Source organism: Chiloscyllium plagiosum, chromosome 10, assembly GCF_004010195.1.
Source record: "Chiloscyllium plagiosum isolate BGI_BamShark_2017 chromosome 10, ASM401019v2, whole genome shotgun sequence".
Classification (NCBI taxonomy): domain Eukaryota; kingdom Metazoa; phylum Chordata; class Chondrichthyes; order Orectolobiformes; family Hemiscylliidae; genus Chiloscyllium; species Chiloscyllium plagiosum.
This window is the reverse complement of record NC_057719.1, coordinates 89,843,562-89,866,609: the sequence shown is the minus strand read 5'-3', so window position 1 is coordinate 89,866,609 and position 23,048 is coordinate 89,843,562. Positions and strand designations below refer to the sequence as shown.

Below are 23,048 nucleotides of genomic sequence, written 5' to 3'. Positions count from 1 at the left end.
TTCTCCTTTTTCAATGTTGGTGAAACATATACAGTATTTCAGCCCTTTACCACCACTCTACACCCAAGGAGGACTGTAGAATGAGCCTCTATTACTACTTAACATCCTCCAGAAAAAAAAAGGGTCCATCACATCCAGATTTGGACTTTGTCACTTTGAGGGCTGCTAACCTTTTCAGTGTCTCCTGTTCAGTTGTTTTCATCCTGTACAATTTCCTCCTTTCTGACATAAGCAGCATATTCCTATTTAGTGAAAACAAATTTAAAGTACTTGCTTAATACCTCAACTTTTCTGACTGCCTCTTTTTCATCCATAAATCAGCCCCAACATTTCTTTGATTATCTTTCGACTGTTTATAATTACACTTTTGGAGTCTGTTTTATGTTACCCATGAATCTATTTTCATACTGTCTCCATGTCCTACTTAATTTCTTCCTCAGTTTTACTTAATATATTTAGCCTGGTTCTTGACTATTAAGAAACTCAGATGTCCTGAGAATTTTAGTCAACTGTCTTATCATTCAGTGAGTTCTATTATTCCATGAGGGAAGGCATGCAAAGCAAGTCTATAAATGAACTCTCTTTCTTGAAGGCTTCCTATTCTTCATCACTGTTCTCTGATTATATCTGCCATAAATTTTGTTGGTTGCAAATCTTATCAAATTGAATGGATCGGTTGGAGAGACAGTTAGAAGCAATGAGGAATTTGCAACAACAGTGTGTGATGGATGGCAGTTATAGGAAGGGGGGAAAAGTCTCAGATACAGTCACATAGATGGGTTAACTCCAGGAAAGGTAAGAGAGGTCGGCACCTAGGGTAGGAGTCATTTGTGGATATACCCATTTCAAACAAGTATGCTATTTTGGAAAATATAAGTGGGGGGGGGATGGATTCTTAGGGGAACATAGCACGAACAGCCAAGTTTCTGATATTGAGACTGGCTCTAATGCAACGAGGGGTACGTCAGGTTCCAAGAGATCAATTGTGTTAGGGGATTCTCTAGTCCGAGGTATAGAGAGACGTTTCTGTGGCCAACAGCGAAAAATCAGAATAGTGTTCTGCTTCCCTGGTGTAGAATGTTCTCACGGGGGAGAGGGGCCAGCAAGAGGTCATTGTCCACATTGGAACCAACGACTTAGGAAGGGAAAAGGTTGAGAGTCTGAAGGGAGATTACAGAGAGTTAGGCAGGAATTTAAAAAGGAGGTCCTCGAGAGTAGTAATATCTGGATTACTCCCAGTGCTATGAGCTAGTGAGGGCAGGAATAGGAGGATAGAGCAGATGAATGCATAGCTGAGGAGCTGGTGTATGGGAGAAGGATACACATTTTTGGATCATTGGAACCTCTTTTGGGGTAGGAGTGACCTGTACAAGAAGGATGGATTGCACCTAAATTGGAAGGGGAATAATATACTGTCAGGGAAATTTGCTGGAGCTGCTCGGGAGGATTTAAACTAGTAAGGTGGAGGGGGTGGGACCGAGGGAGATGGTGAGGAAAGAGGTCAATCAGAGACTGATACAGTTGAGAACAGAAGCGAGTCAAGCAGTCAGGGCAGGCAGGCACAAGGTAGCTCTAATAAATTAAACTGCACTTACTTCAATGCAACGGGCCTAACAGGGAAGGCAGATGAACTCAGGGCATGGTTAGGGACATGGGACTGGGATATACTAGCAATTACAGAAACATGGCTCAAGGATGGGCAGGACTGGCAGCTTAATGTTCCAGGATACAAATGCTACAGGAAGGATAGAAAGGGAGGCGAGAGAGGAGGGGGAATGGCATTTTTGATAAGGGATAGCATAACAGCTGTGCTGATGGAGGATATTCCTGGAAATACATCCAGGGAAGTTATTTGGGTGGAACTGAGAAATAAGAAAGGGATGATCACCTTATTGGAATTGTATTGCAAACCTCCTAATAGCCAGAGGGAAATTGAGAAACAAATGTGTAAGAAGATCTCAGCTATCTGTAAGAATAATAGGGTAGTTATCGTAGGGGATTTTAACTTTCTAAAACATAGACTGGGACTGCCACTGTGTTAAGGGTTTAGATGGAGAGGATTTTGTTAAGTGTGTACAAGAAAATTTTCTGATTCAATATGTGGATGTACCTACTCGAGAAGGTGCAAAACTTGACCTACTCTTGGGAAATAAGGCAGGGCAGGGGACTGAGCTGTCAGTGGGGGAGCACATTGGGGCCAGCGACCATAATTCTATTAGATTGAAAATAGTGATGGAAAAAGATAAACCAGATCTAAAAGTTGAAGTTCTAAAGTGGAGAAAGACCAATTTTGATGGTATTAGGCAAGAACTTTCGAAAGCTGATTGGGGGCAAATGTTCCCAGGTAAAGGGACGGCTAGAAAATGGAAAGCCTTCAGAAACGAGAATCCAGAGAAAGTATACTCCTATTAGGGTGAAAGAAAAGGCTGGTAGCTATCGGGAATGCTGGATGACTAAAGAAATTGAGGGTGTGGTTAAGAAAAAGGAGGCATATAGAAAGTATAATCAGGATAGATCGAGTGAATCCTTAGAAGAGTATAAAGGCAGTAGGAATATACTTAAGAGGGAAATCAGGAGGGCAAAAAGGGGACATGAGATAGCTTTGGCAAATAGAATTAAGGAGAATCCAAAGGGTTTTTACAAATACGTTAAGGACAAAAGGCTCACTAGGGAGAAAATAGGGCCCCTCAAAGATCAGCAAGGCGGCCTTTGTGTGGAGCCGCAGAAAATGGGGGAGATACTAAATGAGTATTTTGCATCAGTATTTACTATGGAAAAGGATATGGAAGATACAGAATATAGGGAAATAGATGGTTACACCTTGCAAAATGTCCAAATTACGGAGTAAATGCTGGATATCTTGAAGCACATAAAGGTGAATAAATCCCCAGGACCTGATCAGGTGTACCCGAGAACTCTGTGGGAAGCTAGAGAAATGATTGCTGGGCCTCTTGCTGAGATATTTGTGTCATCGATAGTCACAGGTGAGGTGCCGGGAGACCAGAGGTTGGCAAACGTGGTGCCACTGTTTAAGAAGGGTGATAAGGACAAGCCAGGGAACTATAGACTGGTGAGCCTGACCTCGGTGGTGGGCAAGTTGTTGGAGGGAATCTAGAGGGACAGGATGTACATGTATTTGGAAAGGCAAGGATTGATTAGGGATTATCAACATGGCTTTATGCGTGGGAAATCATGTCTCACAAACTTGATTGAGTTTTTTGAGGAGTAACAAAGAGGATTGAGGAAGGCAGAGCCGTAGATGTGATCTATATGGACTTCAGTAAGGCATTCAACAAGGTTCCCCATGGGAGACTGATTAGCAAGGTTAGATCTCATGGAATACAGGGAGAACTAGCCATTTGGATACAGAACTGGCTCAAAGGTAGAACACAGAGGGTGGTGGTGGAGGGTTGTTTTTCAGACTGGAGGCCTGTGACCAGTGGAGTGCCACAAGGATTGGTGCTGGGTCCTCTAATTTTTGTCATTTACATAAATGATTTGGATGTGATCATAACAGGTACAGCTAGTAAGTTTGCAGATGACACCAAAATTGGAGTGTAGTGGGCAACGAAGATTACAACAGGATCTTGATCAGATGGGCCAATGGGCTGAGAAGTGGCAGATGGAGTTTAATTTAGATAATTGCGAGGTGCTGCATTTTGGGAAAGCAAATCTTAGCAGGACGTATACACTTAATGGTAAGGTCCTAGGGAGTGTTGCTGAACAAACAGACCTTGGAGTGCAGGTTCGTAACTCCTTGAAAGTAGAGTCGCAGGTGGATAGGATAGTGAAGAAGGCGTTTGGTATGCTTTCCTTTATTGGTCAGAGTATTGAGTACAGGAATTGGGAGGTCATGTTGCGGCTGTACAGGACATTGGTTAGGCCACTGTTGGAATATTGCATGCAATTCTGGTCTCCTTCGTATCGGAAAGATCTTGTGAAACTTGAAAGGGTTCAAAAAAGATTAACAAGGATGTTGCCAGGGTTGGAGGATTTGAGCTATAGGGAGAGGCTGCATAGGCTGGGGCTGTTTTCCATGGAGCGTCGGAGGCTGAATGGTGACCTTATAGAGGTTTATAAAATCACGAAGGGCATGGATAGGGTAAATAGACAAAGTCTTTTCCCTGGGGTGGGGGAGTCCAGAACTAGAAGGCATAGGTTTAGGGTGAGAGGGGAAAGATACAAAAGAGACCTAAGGGGCAACATTTTCACACAGAGGGTGGTACATGTATGGAATGAGCTGCCAGAAGAAGTGATGGAGGCTGGTACAATTGCAACACTTAAGAGGCTTTTGGTTGGGTATATGAATAGGAAGGGTTTGGAGGGATATGAGCCAGGTGCTGGCAGGTGGGACTAGATTGGTTTGGGATATCTGGTCAGCATGGACGGGTTGGACCGAAGGGTCTGTTTCTATGCTGTACATCTCTAGGACTCTTTGACTCACCAATCTTTAGCTACCAGACCAGATCACTTTAATACTGAAATTGTCCTGCCTGTTCCTTCTGGAACACTGAACATCTGAAAATGCCTTCCTGACCACTAATGCATTTGAAGTATTGTAATTGCCATAACATTGGAAATGCAATTGCCAGTTGCACACAGGAAACTTCCATCGACCAACAGGTACTGCAGTTGAGGGATAAATACTGCTGACTAAAGAGAGCTCCCTCAACTTCTCTATGAAGGATGCTTTGGGAGTTTAGACATCCTGTCTGAAAGTTGACACCCTGACAGTGCGGAGCTTTCTCAGTAGTACATGGAGACAATAACCTGAATGCCTTACCTTATTACTATTCCACAACTCCCCATGTGGCATAATGCCTTCAAAATTCACATTGAACAAAGAACATTACAGCACAGAAACAGGCCCTTTGGCCCTCCAAGCCTGCACCGATCCAGATCCTCTGTCTAAATCTGCCGCCTATTTTACAAAGATCTGTATCCCTCTGCTCCCTGCCCATTCATGTATCTGTCTAGACAAATGTTAAATGATGCTATCGTTCCCGCCCCCACCACCTCCACTGGCAACGCGTTCCAGGCACCCACCACCTCTGCATAAACGACTTTCCACATACATCTCCCCTAAATTTTTCCTCTCTCAATTTGAACCCATGACCCCTAGTAATTGAGTCCTCCACTCTGGCAAAAAGTTTCTTGCTATCCACCCTGTCTACACCTCTCATGATTTTGTAGGCTTCAGTCAGGTCCCCCCCTCAACCTCCTTCTTTCCAATGAAAATAATCCTAATCTACTCAAATTCTCCTCATAGCTAGTGCCCTCCATCCCAGGCAGCATCTTGGTGAACCTCCTCTGCACTGTCTCCAAAGCATCCACATCCTTTGTATCCACATTTTGTAATTCCTGTGTTATTTCAGTTCAACTCTCCAATTGCTTTCAGCTTTGCAACTTCGCAGCTTGTAAACATAGTGAATGTTCTCTCTGCCTCTTACAGCTGGTTTAATCCATATTCTTTCACCTATGCAACTTTCACCAGAAAGCTGCACTACAAAAAGGCACCTTTAAACTAACCTCTATGATCATTTCCCATTTCCTTAATTTTGTTCAAATAACCCATAGGCTGAAAAGAGATTACTGTGAAATGATTACTGTCTTTAAACAACTGGAAATAATAATAAAAATTGTGTGATAGTCCATGCTGTTTAGTCCTTTGAAACAAAATAGATTAAGAAGCTTAATCCTGTGGAATTATTCAGATAACGTTCAATGACATTATTATACCACATGCATCTTTATCTCTCTAATGGGATCTAACAGGTTTTTAGAAGGTTTTACTTGCATAGACAAATGAAGTGCCATCATTTGCTCATCCTTACTGATCTGGTTATTAGGCTTGTTTGAAGGATAAATTCAAAGCCTTTTGAAGGCTATTTTTGAGAAATTTTCTGATACTTAATTTTTGTATCTTTCTTTGGAAACGGACTTGAGACTTGCACTTCAGACCCTCTTACTATCAAAAACAGTGGCACAGTGGTTAGCACTGCTGCCTCACAGCGCCAGAGACCCGGCTTCAACTCCCACCTCAGGCAACTGTCTGTGTGGAGTTTGCACATTCTCCCAATGTCTGCTTGGGTTTCCTCTGGGTGCTCTGGTTTCCTCCCACAATCCAAAAAATGTGCAGGTTAGGTGAATTGGCCATGCCAAATTGCCCGTAGTGTCAAGTGAAGGGGTAAATGTAGGGGTATGGGTCTGGGTGGGTTGCGCTTCGGTGGGTCGGTGTGGACTTGTTGGGCTGAAGGGCCTGTATCCACGCTGTAAGTAACCTAATCTAATCTAAAACGTATTTGCTTTCTGAACCACCTCCCAAAATAGCAGATTATAAAGCGAAACTCAACAGGTGGAAGTGTTGGCTTGAATTCTGACTTTTAACAGCTCCAGGTCATGGGACAGCCATGTCAGTCAGTTTGGCCAGCTTTTCCATTCCTGCTTTAAATGTACTTTATAGGATCCAGGTAACCACACCAGCTTTAGCTCTGACAATCTCCTCAGGCAACAACAGAGCCGAAACTTACTGTTTCAGCTCATCTGACCAGTCACACAAAGTTATTGAGCCTGCACCTCCAAACACCTCAACTACTGTGTCCGCTGCTCTCGATCTAGTCTCCTCTTCTTTGGGGAGACAGCACGCCAACTCATGGAACATTTCTGGGCATATGCACCAAACAACCCCACCCTGTGGATTAGTGGTGCTGGAAGAGCACAGCAATTCAGGCAGCATCCAAGGAGCTTCGAAATCGATGTTTCGGGCAAGAGCCCGAAACGTCGATTTCGAAGCTCCTTGGATGCTGCCTGAACTGCTGTGCTCTTCCAGCACCACTAATCCAGAATCTGGTTTTCAGCATCTGCAGTCATTATTTTTACCCCACCCTGTGGTCAACCACTTCAACTCCCCCTTCCACTCCGCCAAAGACATGCCAAGAACACCTCATCTTCTGCCTTGGGACCCTCCAACCACATGGTGGGAATGTTGATTTCACCAGTTTCCTCATTTCCCCGCCCCCCACCTTATCCCAGATCCAACCTCCAACTTGGCACTGCCTTCTTGACCTGTCCATCTTCCTTCGTACCTATCTGGTCCACTCTCCGATCCAAACTATCACCATTACCCCCCACCTGCATCCACCTATCACCTTCCCAGTTACCATTCCGCTAAACCCATCTTCCCCCCATTTATCTCTCAGCTCTCCCTCCTCCTCTCAGATTCCTGATGAAGGGCTTATGCCCGAAGTGTCGACTCTCCTGCTCCTTGGAAGCTCCCTGACCTGCTGTGCTTTTCCAGTGCCACACTCTTTGATTCTGATCTCCAGCATCTGCAGTTCTCACTTTCTCCATAGAAGTGCAAGGTAGTGTGAAACTGTCAGCATGTTCAAGAACATCAACTGGGAAAACACACATTCTTGTTTGGTTTTGCATGATAAAAAAAAATGAAAATGAAGTACTCTATGCTGTTACCAAACTTAATAAAATCAGGTGGAGTGAATGTTTTCACTATGATTACAGTAGTCCCCCTGTACTCGTGGGGGATACGTTCCAGGACCTACCCTGGAAGCTTGAAACCGTGGATAGGAGCGAACCCATTCATTTAAATGGAAGTGTAACTTTCCAGCAGCCTCCTGATCCCTGGTTCTGAAACATTCCCTTTAAAATGTTCGGGCCAGAGTAAACTGCGGGTAAGTGAAACTGCGGTAACTGGACCCATGGATACGGTGGTCACCCTTTATTTTAGGGTGCCATTTTACACCTTCTAAGTAAAATTCTTGTCAGAGCTATTTCAAACATGCTTTTATTTTGGTAATGACTTACTGTAAACAATCAGCACAGTAGGTCATGTCTTTTGAGAAGATTTGTAGCTCAGGTTGCAGTTCTGGACTTAGGTTTGCTCGCTGAGCTGGAAGGTTCATTTCCAGACATTTTATCACCCTACTAGGTAACATCTTCAGTGGGCCTCCGGGCAAAGCACTGTTCATCATTCGTGCTTTCTATTTATATGTTTGGGTTGGTGATGTCATTTCCTGTGGTGATGTCATTTCCTGTTATTTTTCTCAAGGGTGGTAGATGGGGGTCTAACTCAATGTGCTTATTGATAGAGTTCCTGTTGGAATGCTATGCTTCTAGGAATTCTCGCACATGTCTCGGTTTGGCTTGTCCTAGGATGGATGTGTTGTCCCAGTCGAAGTGGTGTCCTTCCTTATCTATATGTAAGGATACTAGTGAGAGAGGGCCATGCCGTTTTGTGGCTTGTTGATGTTCATTGTAAGGATACTAATGAGAGAGGGTCATGTCATTTTGTTCATGAACATCAACAACACACAAAACAACATGATCCTCTCTCATTAGTATCCTTACATATAGATAAGGAAGGACACCACTTCTACTGGGACAACACATCCATCCCAGGACAAGTCAAACAGAGACATGCACGAGAATTCCTAGAAGAATGGCATTTCAGCCGGAACTATCAACAAACACATCGAGTTAGATCCCATCTACCACCCTTGAGAAAAAGAACAGGAAATAACATCACCAACCCAAAGAAACCCAAACATATAAATAAAAAGCACGAATGATGAACAGTGCTTCACCCGAAGGCCCACTGAAGATGTTGCCTAGTAGGGTGATGAAACATCTGGAAATGAACCTTCCAGCTCAGCAAGCAAACCTACATCCAGAGGTCATGATTAACTTGATTGCAATGTTTGAGGTGGTGACAAAGGTGATCAATAAAGGTAGGGCTGTTGTCTACATGGATTTTAGTAAAGCTTTTGACAAGGTCCCTCATGGTAGACCCACGAAGAAGATTAAGATGCATGGGATCCATGGTGACCTGGCTGGGTAGATTCAGAATTGACTTGCCCATAGAATACAGAGGGTGGAAGGGTATTTTTCTGGCTGGAGGTCTGTGACTAGTGGTGTTCTCCAGTGCCATTTGTAACATATATACATGACTTGGATGAAAATGTAGATGGGTGGGTTAGTAAGTTTTCAGATGATACAAAGATCAATGCAATTATGGATAGTACAGAAGGTTGACAAAGGATACAGCAAGATATAGAGGAATTGCAGATATGGGCGGAGAAATGGCAGATTGAGTTTAATCCAGGTAAGTGTGAGGCGCTGTACTTTGGGAGATTAAATCTTAGGAAAAAGAATGCATTTATTGGAAGGACCCTGAATAGCATTAAGGGATCTTTGGGTTCACGTCCATAGCTCCCTGAAAGTCGCCACACTAGTAGATAGGGTGGTAAAGAAGGTAAAATTGCATACTTGCCTTTATTGATCAGGGAACTGATTACAAGGATCAGCATGTCATGTTGCAGCTTTATAAGACTTTAGTTACACCACACCAGAAGTATTGCCTTCAGTTCTGGTTACCACATTACAGGAAGAATGTGGAGGCTTTGGAGAAGGTGAAGAGAACTTTACCAGGACTCTGCCTGGATTAGAGGGTATGAGTATAAGGAGAAGCTAGAAAAACTCATTTTCTCTGGAGCAGTGCAGGCTGAGGGGAGACTTAATGGAAGTCTATAACATTATGAGACGCATAGATAGGATTGATGGTCAGAATCTTTTTCCCAGAGTCGAAATGTCTAATACTAGGGGGCATACATTTAAGTTGAGGGGGTAAAAGTTCAAAGGAGATGTGAGGGGCATTTTTTTTTTAAAACACAGAGTGGTAAGAGTTGGGAATGCATTGCCAGTAGTATTGATGGAGGCAGATATGTTTGGGGTGTTTAAGGGACATTTAGATAAGCACACAAATATGTAAGGAATGGAGGGATATGGACCAAAGGGCAGGCAGAAGGGATTGGTTTAATTTGGCATCATGTTTAGCACAACATCGTAGGCTGAAGGACCTGTCCCTATACTGTACCGTTCTATGTTTCAAACAAGAGAAATAACAACACTATTTGATGAAACATTTAGGACATATAAATTTTATTTTGCCCTCCAAATACATATTGGTATACATTTTAGGGTTTATATTGACTCATAATGAACGTCACAGATTTATGGCATGTTATTTATACACCTGGGCGGAGTGGTTTACATTCCAAAAGTAGTGAGTCCTATTAAATAGGCAAGCCTATCTTGACAAATGTAGAACAGCTAAACTGTTGACTTTACTAAAACCCTTTTGAACAGCTTTGTACTGTTTTTCAAAAAAGCAAGCATAGTTAACAAACTGTTATAACAAAGAGCAAATAAAGTGTGCACAGTGTATCTTTCTGCTGGGACTTCCCCCAAACCACTGAGCACATGGGGGTAAGAAGAAACAGCATTATCAATACATGGATTGTACTGATTCCTCAATCTCCCCTTTTCCCTTGCTGATCCCAATCAACAACACACTGCCCCCACCCCCCCCCCCCCCCCCGCCCTCAACACTTTAAAATCATTTCACTATCTCACTACGCATTTGTGCTAACTTTTAAAATACCCTATAGGCTAGGTTAAAGCAGAGTTTTCACTTAAGGATGAATGATGCTTTGCTAACGGATTTGAGCAGGTCCAAAATTTGCGACAAGGACATTGTCTTTTAAGGAGCACTAGTGAATCATTTGAGAATAATGGAAAGCTTATAGTTATGAGACAGTTGCCAGAGATTCCTCAGTACAGCACAGTTTATAAATAAAAACCATATTTATACACTGAAAACTGAAGATCACTTTTAATCTGGGAAGATGGGTTCACAGTAGCAAATATTGCCCAAACATGTGTCCAATCTCCCTTTTTTAAAAGCGGAATATGGCAATTCACAACCATCCTTTGAGATTGATCAGGGATTTAGACCCAGGACACTTATTTATTCAATAAAACAAGATATAGCTACTTTGAGTGCAAACAGCAACTAGATAAACAATTTTAAACAATATTATTTTATTCTTTGGTTACACAAGAGGATGTTACAAAAAGAAAACTTACATCATTTTCAGAAGTCCCGCACAAGCTACAGGATTTGCACTCTATGCACTGCCAGTGATAGGTTTTCACAGCTGCAGTCATATTTATTGTGAACTGTAAACAGGTGGGGTGACCTGAGGAAATGCACAAACAGGAGATGTTTATATACATTTCTTAATTCACAGCAAGAAAGATACAAACAGAGATGAGGGGAGAGAAAAAATGGGGCGGGGGGGGAAGAGAGAGAGAGAAAGAGACACGCACACACAGACAGACAGACAGAGTCAGAGAGAGAAAGAAGTGGTTGGTGGTATGTGGGGGATCAGGGGGGCAAAATGGGACAGAGCGCGTGAAAAACAACTAAGACCTTTTTAACTAAACATTAACCCTTTCGCTGCTGGGCAGGGCTACTAAGTATTAAGTTTGTCAGCTATTATATAACATGCTGCAGCTACATAACTAACCAGGTCTATAAAATTATCAAACGCAAAAAAAAATTCAACCCAACATTAATTGCAAATTCAAGCTACGCACAAAACACCAAGTCAGAAATTAAGGAAAAATGCCACACGTAAAATGGACAAAGGGAGACCAATATGCAGTTTATTTTTTTTTATCAAATAAAAACTTTATAAGCTCAGCAGCATTTTAATCCAGTTTATAAAGAACATTTTTTTTACATTTAACATTGTACAACAAACAATACCATCCACTTGATGGTGACAATACTTTTTCACAAAGGGTTGGGGAGAGGGGTTACAGCAAATTACAGTGAAACTAATCAATAAATAGAAAGTAATGACTAGACTTCCAGACATCTGATAGACACACCTGACACTTACCACATCCACTTGCAGCAATCCTACTGAGATTCAAACAAATGGCTTTGACAACAAAATTGAGCAGAGTTGATTTCAGTTTTTAGAGAATTCATCAGTAAAACTAGCCAACACATTCATCATTCAAAATGATGCATTTTTTTGAGAGAGAAAAATAAGACTTACACAAAATAGTCGGGATTTTTTGGGTAAAGTTCAATATTTCCAAATACATGAATTATTCAATATATTACCACACATTCCCCTCCCCTCCAAAAAGCTAGAGAGCAGCTTATCTGTCAGTTTAATAAATACAAACATCTAATTCACAATGAAGTCATCCTTCATACTGCACATTCTCAGGGCCTTCCTGAGTCTGAGTCGCATAACGGAGTTGCTAAAGAGGCAAAATTCCATGGGAAAATGGTCACAATTCATTTCTGGCCTTCCTTCCAGGAAATGGCTTGCATGGTAACCACCGGCATCGAGGCAATTCTGTGGTGAGGAATGGTAGAGGAGAGCTGTTTGTTTAGAAGGCTGCATGGTGTTAGAGAGTCTTCTTACAGGTCAAAATGTGCTGCATTAATAAATTTCAAAACAATACATCTGCAGTTTTAATATAGAATACATAACCTGCCCAGACCACAAGAGTTAAGCCAACAAGACAAAAAAGCAATTACTGCAAATCATGCAATTCTGCTTAAGAATTTTTGTTTAAAAGTGAATTAAAAACAAAAGTCTTGCACACATACCTTTGCAATGCAAATGATGAACTCCTTTCAAATTAACAGGATCAAAAAGGTCGCTGGTGTCATTCTATTTCTGTCATCAGAACACATGCCTAATGATGTGGTTCCTTCATTCGATGGAAACAAAATGCTTTAGCAGCAGAAAAGAAAGTCAGCTGACCAAAAAAAAACTCAAACCAAAAAAAAGGTACAAGTCCCTGAATGGACAAACATAGTTTCCTTTTCCTTCAAAAAATTAAAACTTCTCTTTCTTATATAAACTCCACTTCCTTCAGTGTATCACAGTGAACTTAATTGCCACAAAAGCTTGGAACTGCAGGTGCAAGAGGTGTAAAGTGGAGCCTGGAGACCACGTTTCCACTTGCCAGGAGCTTCGATGTAATATGCACGGCAAAAGTAGGTCAAGACAACTTTGCCTGCTGAAGGGAGGGAGCTAGTTGACTTAAAGCCATTGATTGCACTTTGTAAGGGCAAGTCCATTTAGCTCAGTGGTATCGCCCACAGTACATCAGATCCCTGTGTCCCCCATTCACTCAGTAATGTAGGGAGATCAGTCAAATGTCTGTCTTATTTGTTTTAAACAAAAACACACAAATCACGAGCCAAAAGAAATCCTGATCATCTTCAGAGTTAGAGATTCTCTTCTTTACTGATGAACAAACAAAAGCATCGACTCTGCTCATTTTCAACAGCCCAGTTTCACATGAAAACAGGTCTAGAATTCAGCAGGAGCTTTTTGGCTAAACAAGCCTTCTTTGTTGTCAAGGTCATTCATTTAATCTCGCCCGATTGTGTTTTTTTTTGTGTGTGCTAGCAGGTATTTCCCACAATTCACGTATTTAGCTGCTGCACTTGTTATCTGCATCTTTATTAGCAGGTGAATGAACACTTTTGTTTGATAGCAGTTCATCGATATCGTCGTCATCAAAGCCATGAAATGTGGAAGTGTCACTTTCAGACGATGCACCAAACAAATCCTCTGCATTTCGCAAGTCCAGATCCTTTATGGCTCCTTGTCCCAAATAAGCTAACATGTATGATGATGTACATATCAGCACATGGGTACAGCAATACACACACACACACACAAAATGAAAAAAAATCAAAAAATCAATCATAGATCCTACCTCTGAAATAACAAGATCTATGCTAGCAAGAATCCTCAAATCTTAACTTCAGACCCTGCTATTTCTGTTACAAATCAGTCAGCGAAAGGGTTAAATTTAATCATGAGATTAGAAGAACATAAATCTCTTAATTTACTTGGTTCAGAACCAAACACAAAATCTGAATTTTCTGAAATGAAATTAAGCACTTCTTTTTTTAAAAAATAAAATGCAAAGTATCTTGGGAACCAGTTAAAGTGTGCTGCATAAATACTTTAAACTAGACTTGTTTATATTGAAATAGTATTTGGTGGAATACATTGTGGAAATCCAAATTTGGTCACTCCGGTTTGATTATAATTCTTGATGAATTACAATTTGCTTGAATTATTAAAAATTGTTGGGGTTACACAGCATGCCTGACAAGCAAATAAAAATTAAATAAAAACTTATCCTTATGGTTGAAACAAAGGTTATATCTGCAAGGTTCCCCATGATGTTGCCGTGTTTTGTCTCTTGGGTGCTGATCAGACTTCTTGGCTTTTTCAGTATTTCCTTTATTTACTTGATATCTATGGTTAGTGTGAGCACTTCTTTTTATTTCCAGTTCTATCAGTCTGGGTTGAAATGTATTTTAAACAACAAAAAGGCAGCTCAAATTCACATCCACGTAACCTCGAATGTCGATGCAATAAACACAAGTAGTAGCCTCAGGAACATTTTTAGGGAATGGTGAGGATGTAGGAATAACACAGAAAAACAATAGCTAAAATTCACAAGCTAAGCGTATAAATGGTACATCAATTGAAATGTCTCATTTTTGTTTTAAAACTGATTAAAGGAGAGGTGGGTGTGAGAAAATGTAATGAAAAATTAAAAATATCACTGCAATATTAAAATACTAAACTAAACTGCTGCAAATTTCACTAATAATGTCAGAACAGTGAAGAAATAGGAACCATAGCTTAAAAGCCAAAACTGGGTTTCACCTTTCCTTTGCTCTATTCTGCAAACTAAGCTAAAATGAGATGTGTTGTATTCTACCTTGTACATTACACAATTCAACTGCCGAGCAAATAGGTGTGAAGCTTTCACCAACTGTTAAACAGTCATCAACCACAGAGTTAGTGTGAAGTTAAAATTATGTGGCAATTTAAAGTTCTGATCTGTATTTGTCAAATAGGTGTTAGGCTATGGAATAAAGCATTTTTAAAAAAACTAACATGATGTTTAAAAAAGAAAATTACTCTGACATTTAATTTGCAAATTCTAATATTTCTCTCAGTTTGTATGCTTGGTATTCTTTCAGTCCTGTGTTCTTAGTTCATTATCAGCAAAATCTAGTGTCAGTAACGCACTTGAAATATATTTTTGTTATTGGCAAATATCTGGTGCAGCACAGCACGTCCGTTCAGAGGAAGCTGTGCATGTCTCTCCTCAAGGCACTAATCATTTTGTTCTGACAATAGCAGCGCTATGTGTCTCCCAGGTCCCATGGTTATCAAGCAAGTCAATGAGTTCATCTGAAAGATAATTTGGTAGAATTCCAGGGATGTACCTACCGGAGCGCCCACAGTCTGAGCATGAGACCAGCTCTTCAGCCCTGCCTGTTTTCTTGTTCATATTTGACCCACCAAGACAGAAGTCACAGTAATTATTGGAAATTACCACCCCATCTGGACCTTTCCGAGCTGTAGAAATATCAAGGAAATAGCATTAGAGTGACAGTTCTTAAGCAGCGCATTTACAAACTAAATTACAATTACACAGAAACAATCTAGAATCCCCTTCCCTCCAAAATAATTTTTCTTCATCTTTATTCTGAACATAAACATAGACCAAAGAAAGTTAAAGGGAGAAACAATGGTTATTGAATATCGTGGGTAGTGTTTTGTCTAAAAAACATCACTAGCATAATCATTCTGTCCAATCTTCTCCACTTTAGGGAGATGATTTCTATCATGGACAATGATGCCTCAACATGAGCTTGCTGACCTGTACTGGCTTCGAGCTGAGCAAAGCTGCAATTCAGCATTTCCAAATCCTTCATGGTGCCACCTCTGCCACTTTGTCATCCCCTCTGATTCTACATTTCAAATTTCTGCATCTCTTCAACCTTGGTCTTGTTCATCTTTGATTTCGATCAGTCTACTATTGGGGAGCATATTTTCATCAGCTAAGATCCTGGGCTCCTGAACTTCCTCCTGTAGTGACTGGAACCAGGTGGATATCGTAGACTATGAGATCCTTGATTGAGGTGGTTAATCTGGGCCAATCAGTAAGGCCTGGCTGATAAATATAAACCGGGGATGAGGTGGGAGGGGCGGGGGCTTGCTGGGTCTGTATTGTCTGCACTTTTGTATGTAACAGTACTGTCTAATGTACAACTGTCACTGCTGTTGTCTCTTTATATCTTTGTGAAACTGGGATTTGAGGTTTGTCCTCATGTCCCTGAAAAATGTATGGTAGGGTTTGGGGCCTGGCTTTGCTGCTCCTCTCCCTTGTAAAATTGCTGTCTCTTGTATGCAGCTGTAAATGTAACTGTTTGTTGTAAACTGTTTTTGTAATTTGTTTAATAAAATAATATAACCAGGAAAAAAATTTTTAAAAAAAAATAAACCGGGGATGGTCCACTCCTGGGCCTGGCCAAACTGGCCATTAACAGGTCCAGGCAGCGGGCCGTGGAGGGGGTCGTTAGGGCCGACTGCCTGCCCCTTTTCCGTGGCTACGTTAGAGCCCGGGTGTCCTTGGAGAAGGAGCACGCGGTGTCCACCAACACCCTGGAGTTGTTCAGGGAGAGGTGGGCGCCGCAGGGAGTGGAGTGCATCATTTCTCCCTCCAATTCTATTTTGATTTAATCCCTACCCTCCCCTTCACTGTTTTGATCACACAGCACTGCCCTTTGATGTGAAGGGCAGTGTTTGTCACTGGCCACCCGGGTGTTTTCCTATCTTCCTGGTGGTGGAATTTGAATAAAGATTCATGCACTTTGTGTCTTTCACTGTGTCTCCCACCTGCACACACACACCATGGAAGAAAAAAAAAAGAAAAAAAGAAAAAAATAAACAGGGGATCATCCGCAGGGAGTGGAGTGCATCATTTCTCCCTCCAACTCTATTTTGATTTAGTCCCTACCCTCCCCTTCACTGTTTTGATCACACAGCACTGCCCTTTGATGTGAAGGGCAGTGTTTGTCACTGGCCACCCGGGTGTTTTCCTATCTTCCTGGTGGTGGAATTTGAATAAAGATTTGTGCACTTTGTGTCTTTCACTGTGTCTCACACCTGCACACACACACACCATGGGTGCTGGGGATAAAATAAGCACTACCGCACTTAGGCGGTAGTGTGGGGGTAAAGAAAAAAAAAGAAAGAAAAAAAAAATATAAACCGGGGATGGTCCACTCCTGGGCCTGGCCAAACTGGCCATTAACAGGTCCAGGCAGCGGGCCGTGGAGGGGGTCGTTCGGGCCGACTGCCTGCCCCACTTCCGCGGTTACGTTAGGGCCCGGGTGTCCTCGGAGAAGGAGCACGCAGTGTCGACCAACACCCTGGAGTTGTTCAGGGAGAGGTGGGCGCCGCAGGGAGTGGAGTGCATCATTTCTCCCTCCAACTCTATTTTGATTTAGTCCCTACCCTCCCCTTCACTGTTTTGATCACACAGCACTGCCCTTTGATGTGAAGGGCAGTGCTTGTCACTGGCCATTAGAGCCCGGGTGTCCTTGGAGAAGGAGCACGCGGTGTCCACCAACACCCTGGAGTTGTTCAGGGAGAGGTGGGCACCGCAGGGAGTGGAGTGTATTATTTCCCCCTCCGACTCTATTTTGATTTAATCCCCGTCCTCCCCTTCACTGTTTGATCACACAACATTGCCCTTTGATGTGAAGGACACTGCTTTGTCACTGGCCACTCAGGTGTTTCCTTTCTTCCTGGTGGTGGAAACTGAATAAAGATTCGTGCACCTTGTGTCTTTCACTGTGTCTCACACCTGCACACACACACACGTGTGCGGGAGGAAAAATAAGCACTACTGCAGTTAGGCAGTAATGTAGGGGCAGTAAAAAGAATAAAAAAGGAAAAAAAAAGGTATAAACAGGGATTATGTTCGGGCCTGGGCATCACTGGAGAAGGAGCATGCAGTGTCCACCAATCCTCTGCATACCTTTAGGGAGAGGTGCACACTGAGGAAATGGAATGCTTTATTTCCCACTCCAATTCTATTTTGATTTAGTCCCCAACCTCCTTTCTTCATGTAAGCATTGCTTATTCTGGGCTTTGCTTGTCACTGTTTCATTGGCTGCATGGGTGTCTTTCCTGGTGGTGGAATGCTAATAAAGTTATTTTCACTTGGTGTTTACAATGTATCTTGCACCTACATGCAAACATGGGTGCTGAGGAACGCAAGCAGTACAGTCATACAGCAGGTAAAAACAATGACTGCAGATGCTGGAAACCAGAGTCTAGATGCATCTGAGGAGCAGGAAAATCGACGTTTCGGGCAAAAGCCCTTCATCAGAAAAGCCCTGAAAGGCTTTTGCCCGAAACGTCGATTTTACTGCTCCGAGGATGGTGCCTGAACTGCCGTGCTTTTCCAGCACCACTCTAATCCAGTCATACAGCAGTAGTGTAGGGGGTAGGGAAAAAAAAAGGATAATCAGGAGATTAGAATCTCCTTAGTTCAGGGACCAACTCCAAGCTGGCTAACCACAAGTGAGAAAAGAAAAAAAAAATATGTATAGATCTGCCCCACTTCTGTGACTACATTCAAGTCCAGGAGACCTTGGAGAGGGAGCACATACAATGCCCTTGATGCCTTTAGGGAGAGATGGGTACCCCAGGGTTGCAGTACTTTATTTCCACCTCCAACTCTATTTTGATTTAATCCCTACCCAATTCCACCAATCTTTCTTCATGCAAGCTTTGCCCCTATCGGGGACAGATTCAAGGTGAGGGGGGCAAGTTTAAGCGAGATGTGCAGGAGAAGTTTTGCACATAGAGGGCTTGGTAAGCACTGCCAGAAGACATGTTGGATGCAGGCATGTTGGCGACATTTAAGAGGAATCGGGATGGTTATATGAGTAGGGAGGAATAGGGGGATATTGACAGAATAAGGGTAGAAGGTTTTTTTTAGTTTAATTAGGAAGGCCAAAGGGCCTGTTCCTGTGCTGTACTTCTCTTTTGTTCTTACTGGTTCCCTAGTCACATAGGTGTTTTTTTCCCTGGTGATAGAAATATTGAATAAAATTATTTGTACAAATGGTGTCTTCACGGAGTCCCTGCACTTACAGACACACAACATGGGTGCTGTGGGGGAAAAAAGTAGTGTGGGATAACAAAGAAAAAAGGGATTTAGAATCTCCTAAAAAAGTATAAACAGGGGATTTAGAATCTCCTCAGTTAGGGGGACTGACTCCAAGCTGGCTGATATTATGCACAAGTAAATAAAGGGTGACTTGGTGACAGGATACCAGCCTCCTTGCATTTATTTCAGTAGTGATGAGAGTGGGATTAATGACATAACCGTGGAGAAGTGCTTACTAGCCAAAGCCCAGCTGGACCTCAAACAGGCACTACAACTCATTAGAAAATTCAGCAAGTGGAGTATGGGAACTACAGGCATTCCAAAAAGAAGTGGATACCCTCACCTGTCCAACTCAGTTGGGGAACACCACTTAAGTGTAGGTAATCACAGATTTACACGGAGTGCATATCCTGAACACAGGGACCCCTAGGCTGGCCCCCCCCCCCCCACAATAAAGCTGAACCTTGCCCCAGTGGCTAAGAAGTTCTTCAGGATTTCGGCCAACAAACCATTGTAGCTGCTGCTGGTGTGTGGACTCAAGACAGCAAAGGAGGCCTACAAGGCCTGACTTGAGTAAGAAACCTTGAAGGCTGATATCCATAGTAGTCTGCACCCTGGAAAGTCCCCCAACATGTGCGTTGGAATAAATTTAGTGACATCCAAATCAGAAACTAATTAAAATTAACATTTGGTTAAATGGTCATCTGGTTCTCACGAAGGTCAATACCAGTACATCTGTATCAATGGTTGTTAGAACCAGTCTTTAACAAGATTCGCTCAGGACTTTGAGCAAGACCTCAGCCAGACTGAGATCATATGTTGGGGAACCGTTGCAAATAAGGGAACAACTTTGGTTCTGGTCTCCTTTGAGAAGCAGTTGGTGCAATTAACACTGATGGTAGCAAGAGGCTCAGGCCCAAGCCCATTGGAGCAGAATTGGTTGAGAAAGAGTCACCTAAATTGGCTCAGCATATTTTAATTAGAAAATGGCTGTCCCACTGCAGTCCTAATGAAAGACACAGAAGGGGCATGGGACTTTCAAAGGGGCCAAAGCCAGTTTATATGTTGACCAGGAAACAATTCCACAATTTGGCAAGGCCCGCCCTGTGCTATTTTCCTTGCTGGCAGAAATAGAGGCAGAAATCAGGAGGCTGGAGGGCAAAGAAATCACCAAACCACTGCAGCTTGTAGAATGGGCAGCACCAGTCGTACCGATTGTGAAGCCTGACAGTTCAGTTTGCCTTTGTGGGGATTTTAAGCAAGCGATACACTGCCTCCCCCAGCTGGATAAATACTTAATCCCTCTCATCAAGGATCTGTATGCAAGAATGGCAGTGAGGGGGAGGGGGGGAGCTGTTCTTTATGAAGTTGGACATGAGCCACACCTACCTGCAATTGCAACTGGATGCCACAATATACAAGACTGCCATTTGGGGTATCATCAACTTGTGTCCTTTTCCAGTGGACCATGGAGAACATTTTACAAGGGCTACCCCATTTATCTGGATAATGGGAAGATCAATAAAGAGCACTTGCACATGGTGCTTAAACGTGTCTCTGAAGCGGACTAATGCCTTAGAGGGGAAAAATGTGTGTTCCAAGCACCCCAACAGACCTAGCAGGGTCATAGAGTTGACAAAACCAGGTTACACCCATTGGAAGATAAAGTAAGGACGCTCAATAGAGCCCCAGCTTTCCAAGTTTACCCTAGAGCCTCGGCCTTTCCTTCAGTTGGTGAATTAATACAGAAATTTCATATGTAACCTGGCCTCCATCTTGTCACCTGTGTTGAAAAAGTGTCAGCCTTGGAAATGAGTCACATAACCAAAAAGTAGCCGTTAGGGAGGTGAAAAAGCAGCTACTGTCACCTAAGGTGTTGGCCCATTATGATCCGAAGCTGACGTGTGAAGCATCCCCGTATGGTGTGGGGTAGTGTTGGCTCACCAGCAGCCCGAAGGAGAGCAGCACCTGATAGCTTCCTGGATGTTGGCTGATGCCAAATGCAAAACTGCCCAGATACAGAAGGAAGGTTTGGTATTCATCTTTGGCCTGAGGAAGTTCCATCAGTATCTTTATGGATGGCAATTTGTCCTAGTAACAAATCACAATCACCTTCCGAAGGAAGACAAGGCAATACCATCCATGACTTCTGGTAGAATTCAGCAGTGGGCCCTTATTCTCAGTTAATGCACACAGCCCAGGAAGCCGAGTGGCTAATGTGGCTGCCTTGAGCCACGCCTTTTGGTCAGATACTCCACCGGTGGTTCCTTCCCGGAAGACTTTGTGCTGGTTTTAAAACTTTCTGGACACCCTTCTGACAATTTCCTTCTTTGGACACAAGGAGATCTTGTTCTAACAAAGCAAACAGCTGCTGGTAATGGGGAAACAGGAGGACCATTACAATCAAGATTAACACCCTTCTGGATCAGTCAGGACCAGATCACTGTGAGGATGGCTTATTACTATGGGGAGCAAGAGTGATTGTCCCAGGTAAAGGTCGCTGCCAGATACTGACTGAACTCCACCAGGGTCATCCAGGGGTTTCCAAGATGAAGATGCTAGCAAGAAGCTATGTCTGGTGGCCAAGGCTAGATGCTGACATAGCTGCTTTGGTGGGACAATGCTCACAGCGTCAACAAGAACAAAAATTGCCAGTGGCACCCTCACACTTGTGGGAATGGCCAGATTTGGTTACTTTGCTCAGTCAAAAGATGTAATCTTGAAAACCTCAAAAATCTCTTGATCTTTGCTGTTGGAAGGAGATCGATCTGAATGTCTCTTATCACTGAAATTCCACCTTCATGCTAACATCCTAATTGACTCCTTCTGTATCTTTTCAAAGGCTTTGACACCCTTTCTGAAGCTTGCGTCCTAGAATTGTCCAGAGTACTGCAGCTGAAGTCTAAACAGCAATTTATCAAACATAATCATTTGTATGCTCACTTATCACATAGGTGACCAGGATCTCATCCACTGCTGGACAACCAGTGAGAGCCCTAGATTACCTTCTTTGGGGGAAGATCTTCCTAGACACTGGTGGAACCTTCTCCAGGATCAAAAGCTCTGCAGATAGAAACCCAAGCCCGGACAGTGGATAACTAATCACAGGCAAGCAGCTGTCATGGCAGCCAAAGCCAGCAGAGGAGTAATAGCTATTGGCAATGCTATCCCCTGCTGGGCGCAATCACCCAAGGACAGGTCAAGATCACTGAGGGACACTGGCCACAAGGCACATGAGTCACAGGTTGATAAGAATGAAGCAAAGTAATCTAAACTAAATGATACGCCGTCAGAATGGGGTGCCCAAGCCATAGGGAACATACTGACAAACACCTTTGAAAAAAACAGGTCATTTTGAGAAGGCTGATTAAAATGTATATAGGATTCTAGAAGTTATAAACAGAACTAGAAGAAATATTAACACCCAGCCTGACCTCAAGGTGGTGGCAGGATTCCTAGCCTCTGACTTGCTCTTGTAGCAACACTATGAACATAGCTAATCCAGTTCACTTCCTAGTCAATAGCAACTCCAGGATGCTATACATACTATTTTCCCATATGTTGTCCAGGTCCTGAAGAAGGGCTCATGCCCGAAATGTCGATTCTCCTGCTCCTTGGATGCTGCCTGACCTGCTGCGCTTTTCCAGCAACACATTTTCAGCGTTATTCTTTAGAGTCTAGGAGACTGAAGGGGGACCATATAGAGGTGTACAAGATCATGCGAGACAAGCATAGGATGAATGTATGCAGTCTTTTTCCCAGGATTGGGGAAATCGAGGATATGAGGGTATCAGTTTAAGGTTGGAGGGGAAAGAATAAATGGAACCTGATGGGCAACTTTCTTTTACACAGAGGGTGGTACGCATATGGAATGAGCTGCCAGTGGAAATGATTGAGGTGGGTACAGTAACTGTTTAAAAGGCATTTGGACAAATACATGGAAAGGGTTAGAAGGATATGGGCCAAGTGCAAGGAAATGGGCAGACATTTTGGTTGGCACGGACCAGTTTGTAGGACTATGTTCAAATAAATTCGATCCAATCTCCCATAGAACATAACAGCGCGCTACAGGTCCTTCAGCCCTTGATATTTCGCTGAACTGTGAAACCAATCCGAAGCCCATCTAACCTACACTATTCCATTATCATCTGTAT

The 23,048-nt window shown here is 42.8% G+C and overlaps 1 protein-coding gene across 8 annotated transcripts in view; it reads right to left on the bottom strand.

Moving 5' to 3' along the window:
- dpf3 (D4, zinc and double PHD fingers, family 3) overlaps positions 1-23,048 on the bottom strand; it is a 124,383-nt gene that overhangs the window by 13,766 nt on the left and 87,569 nt on the right. For 2 of the 8 annotated variants that reach the window (XM_043698365.1, XM_043698366.1), the window contains 2 exons: positions 15,156-15,284; positions 10,942-11,054 (listed from right to left, as the gene is read on the bottom strand). In XM_043698365.1, coding sequence (XP_043554300.1) covers positions 10,942-11,054; positions 15,156-15,284 — 242 coding nt within the window. Of the gene's footprint in view, positions 1-10,941; positions 11,055-11,131; positions 13,515-15,155; positions 15,285-23,048 lie in introns of those variants that run through there. The other 6 variants (XM_043698367.1, XM_043698368.1, XM_043698371.1 and 3 more) reach the window with 5 other exon arrangements.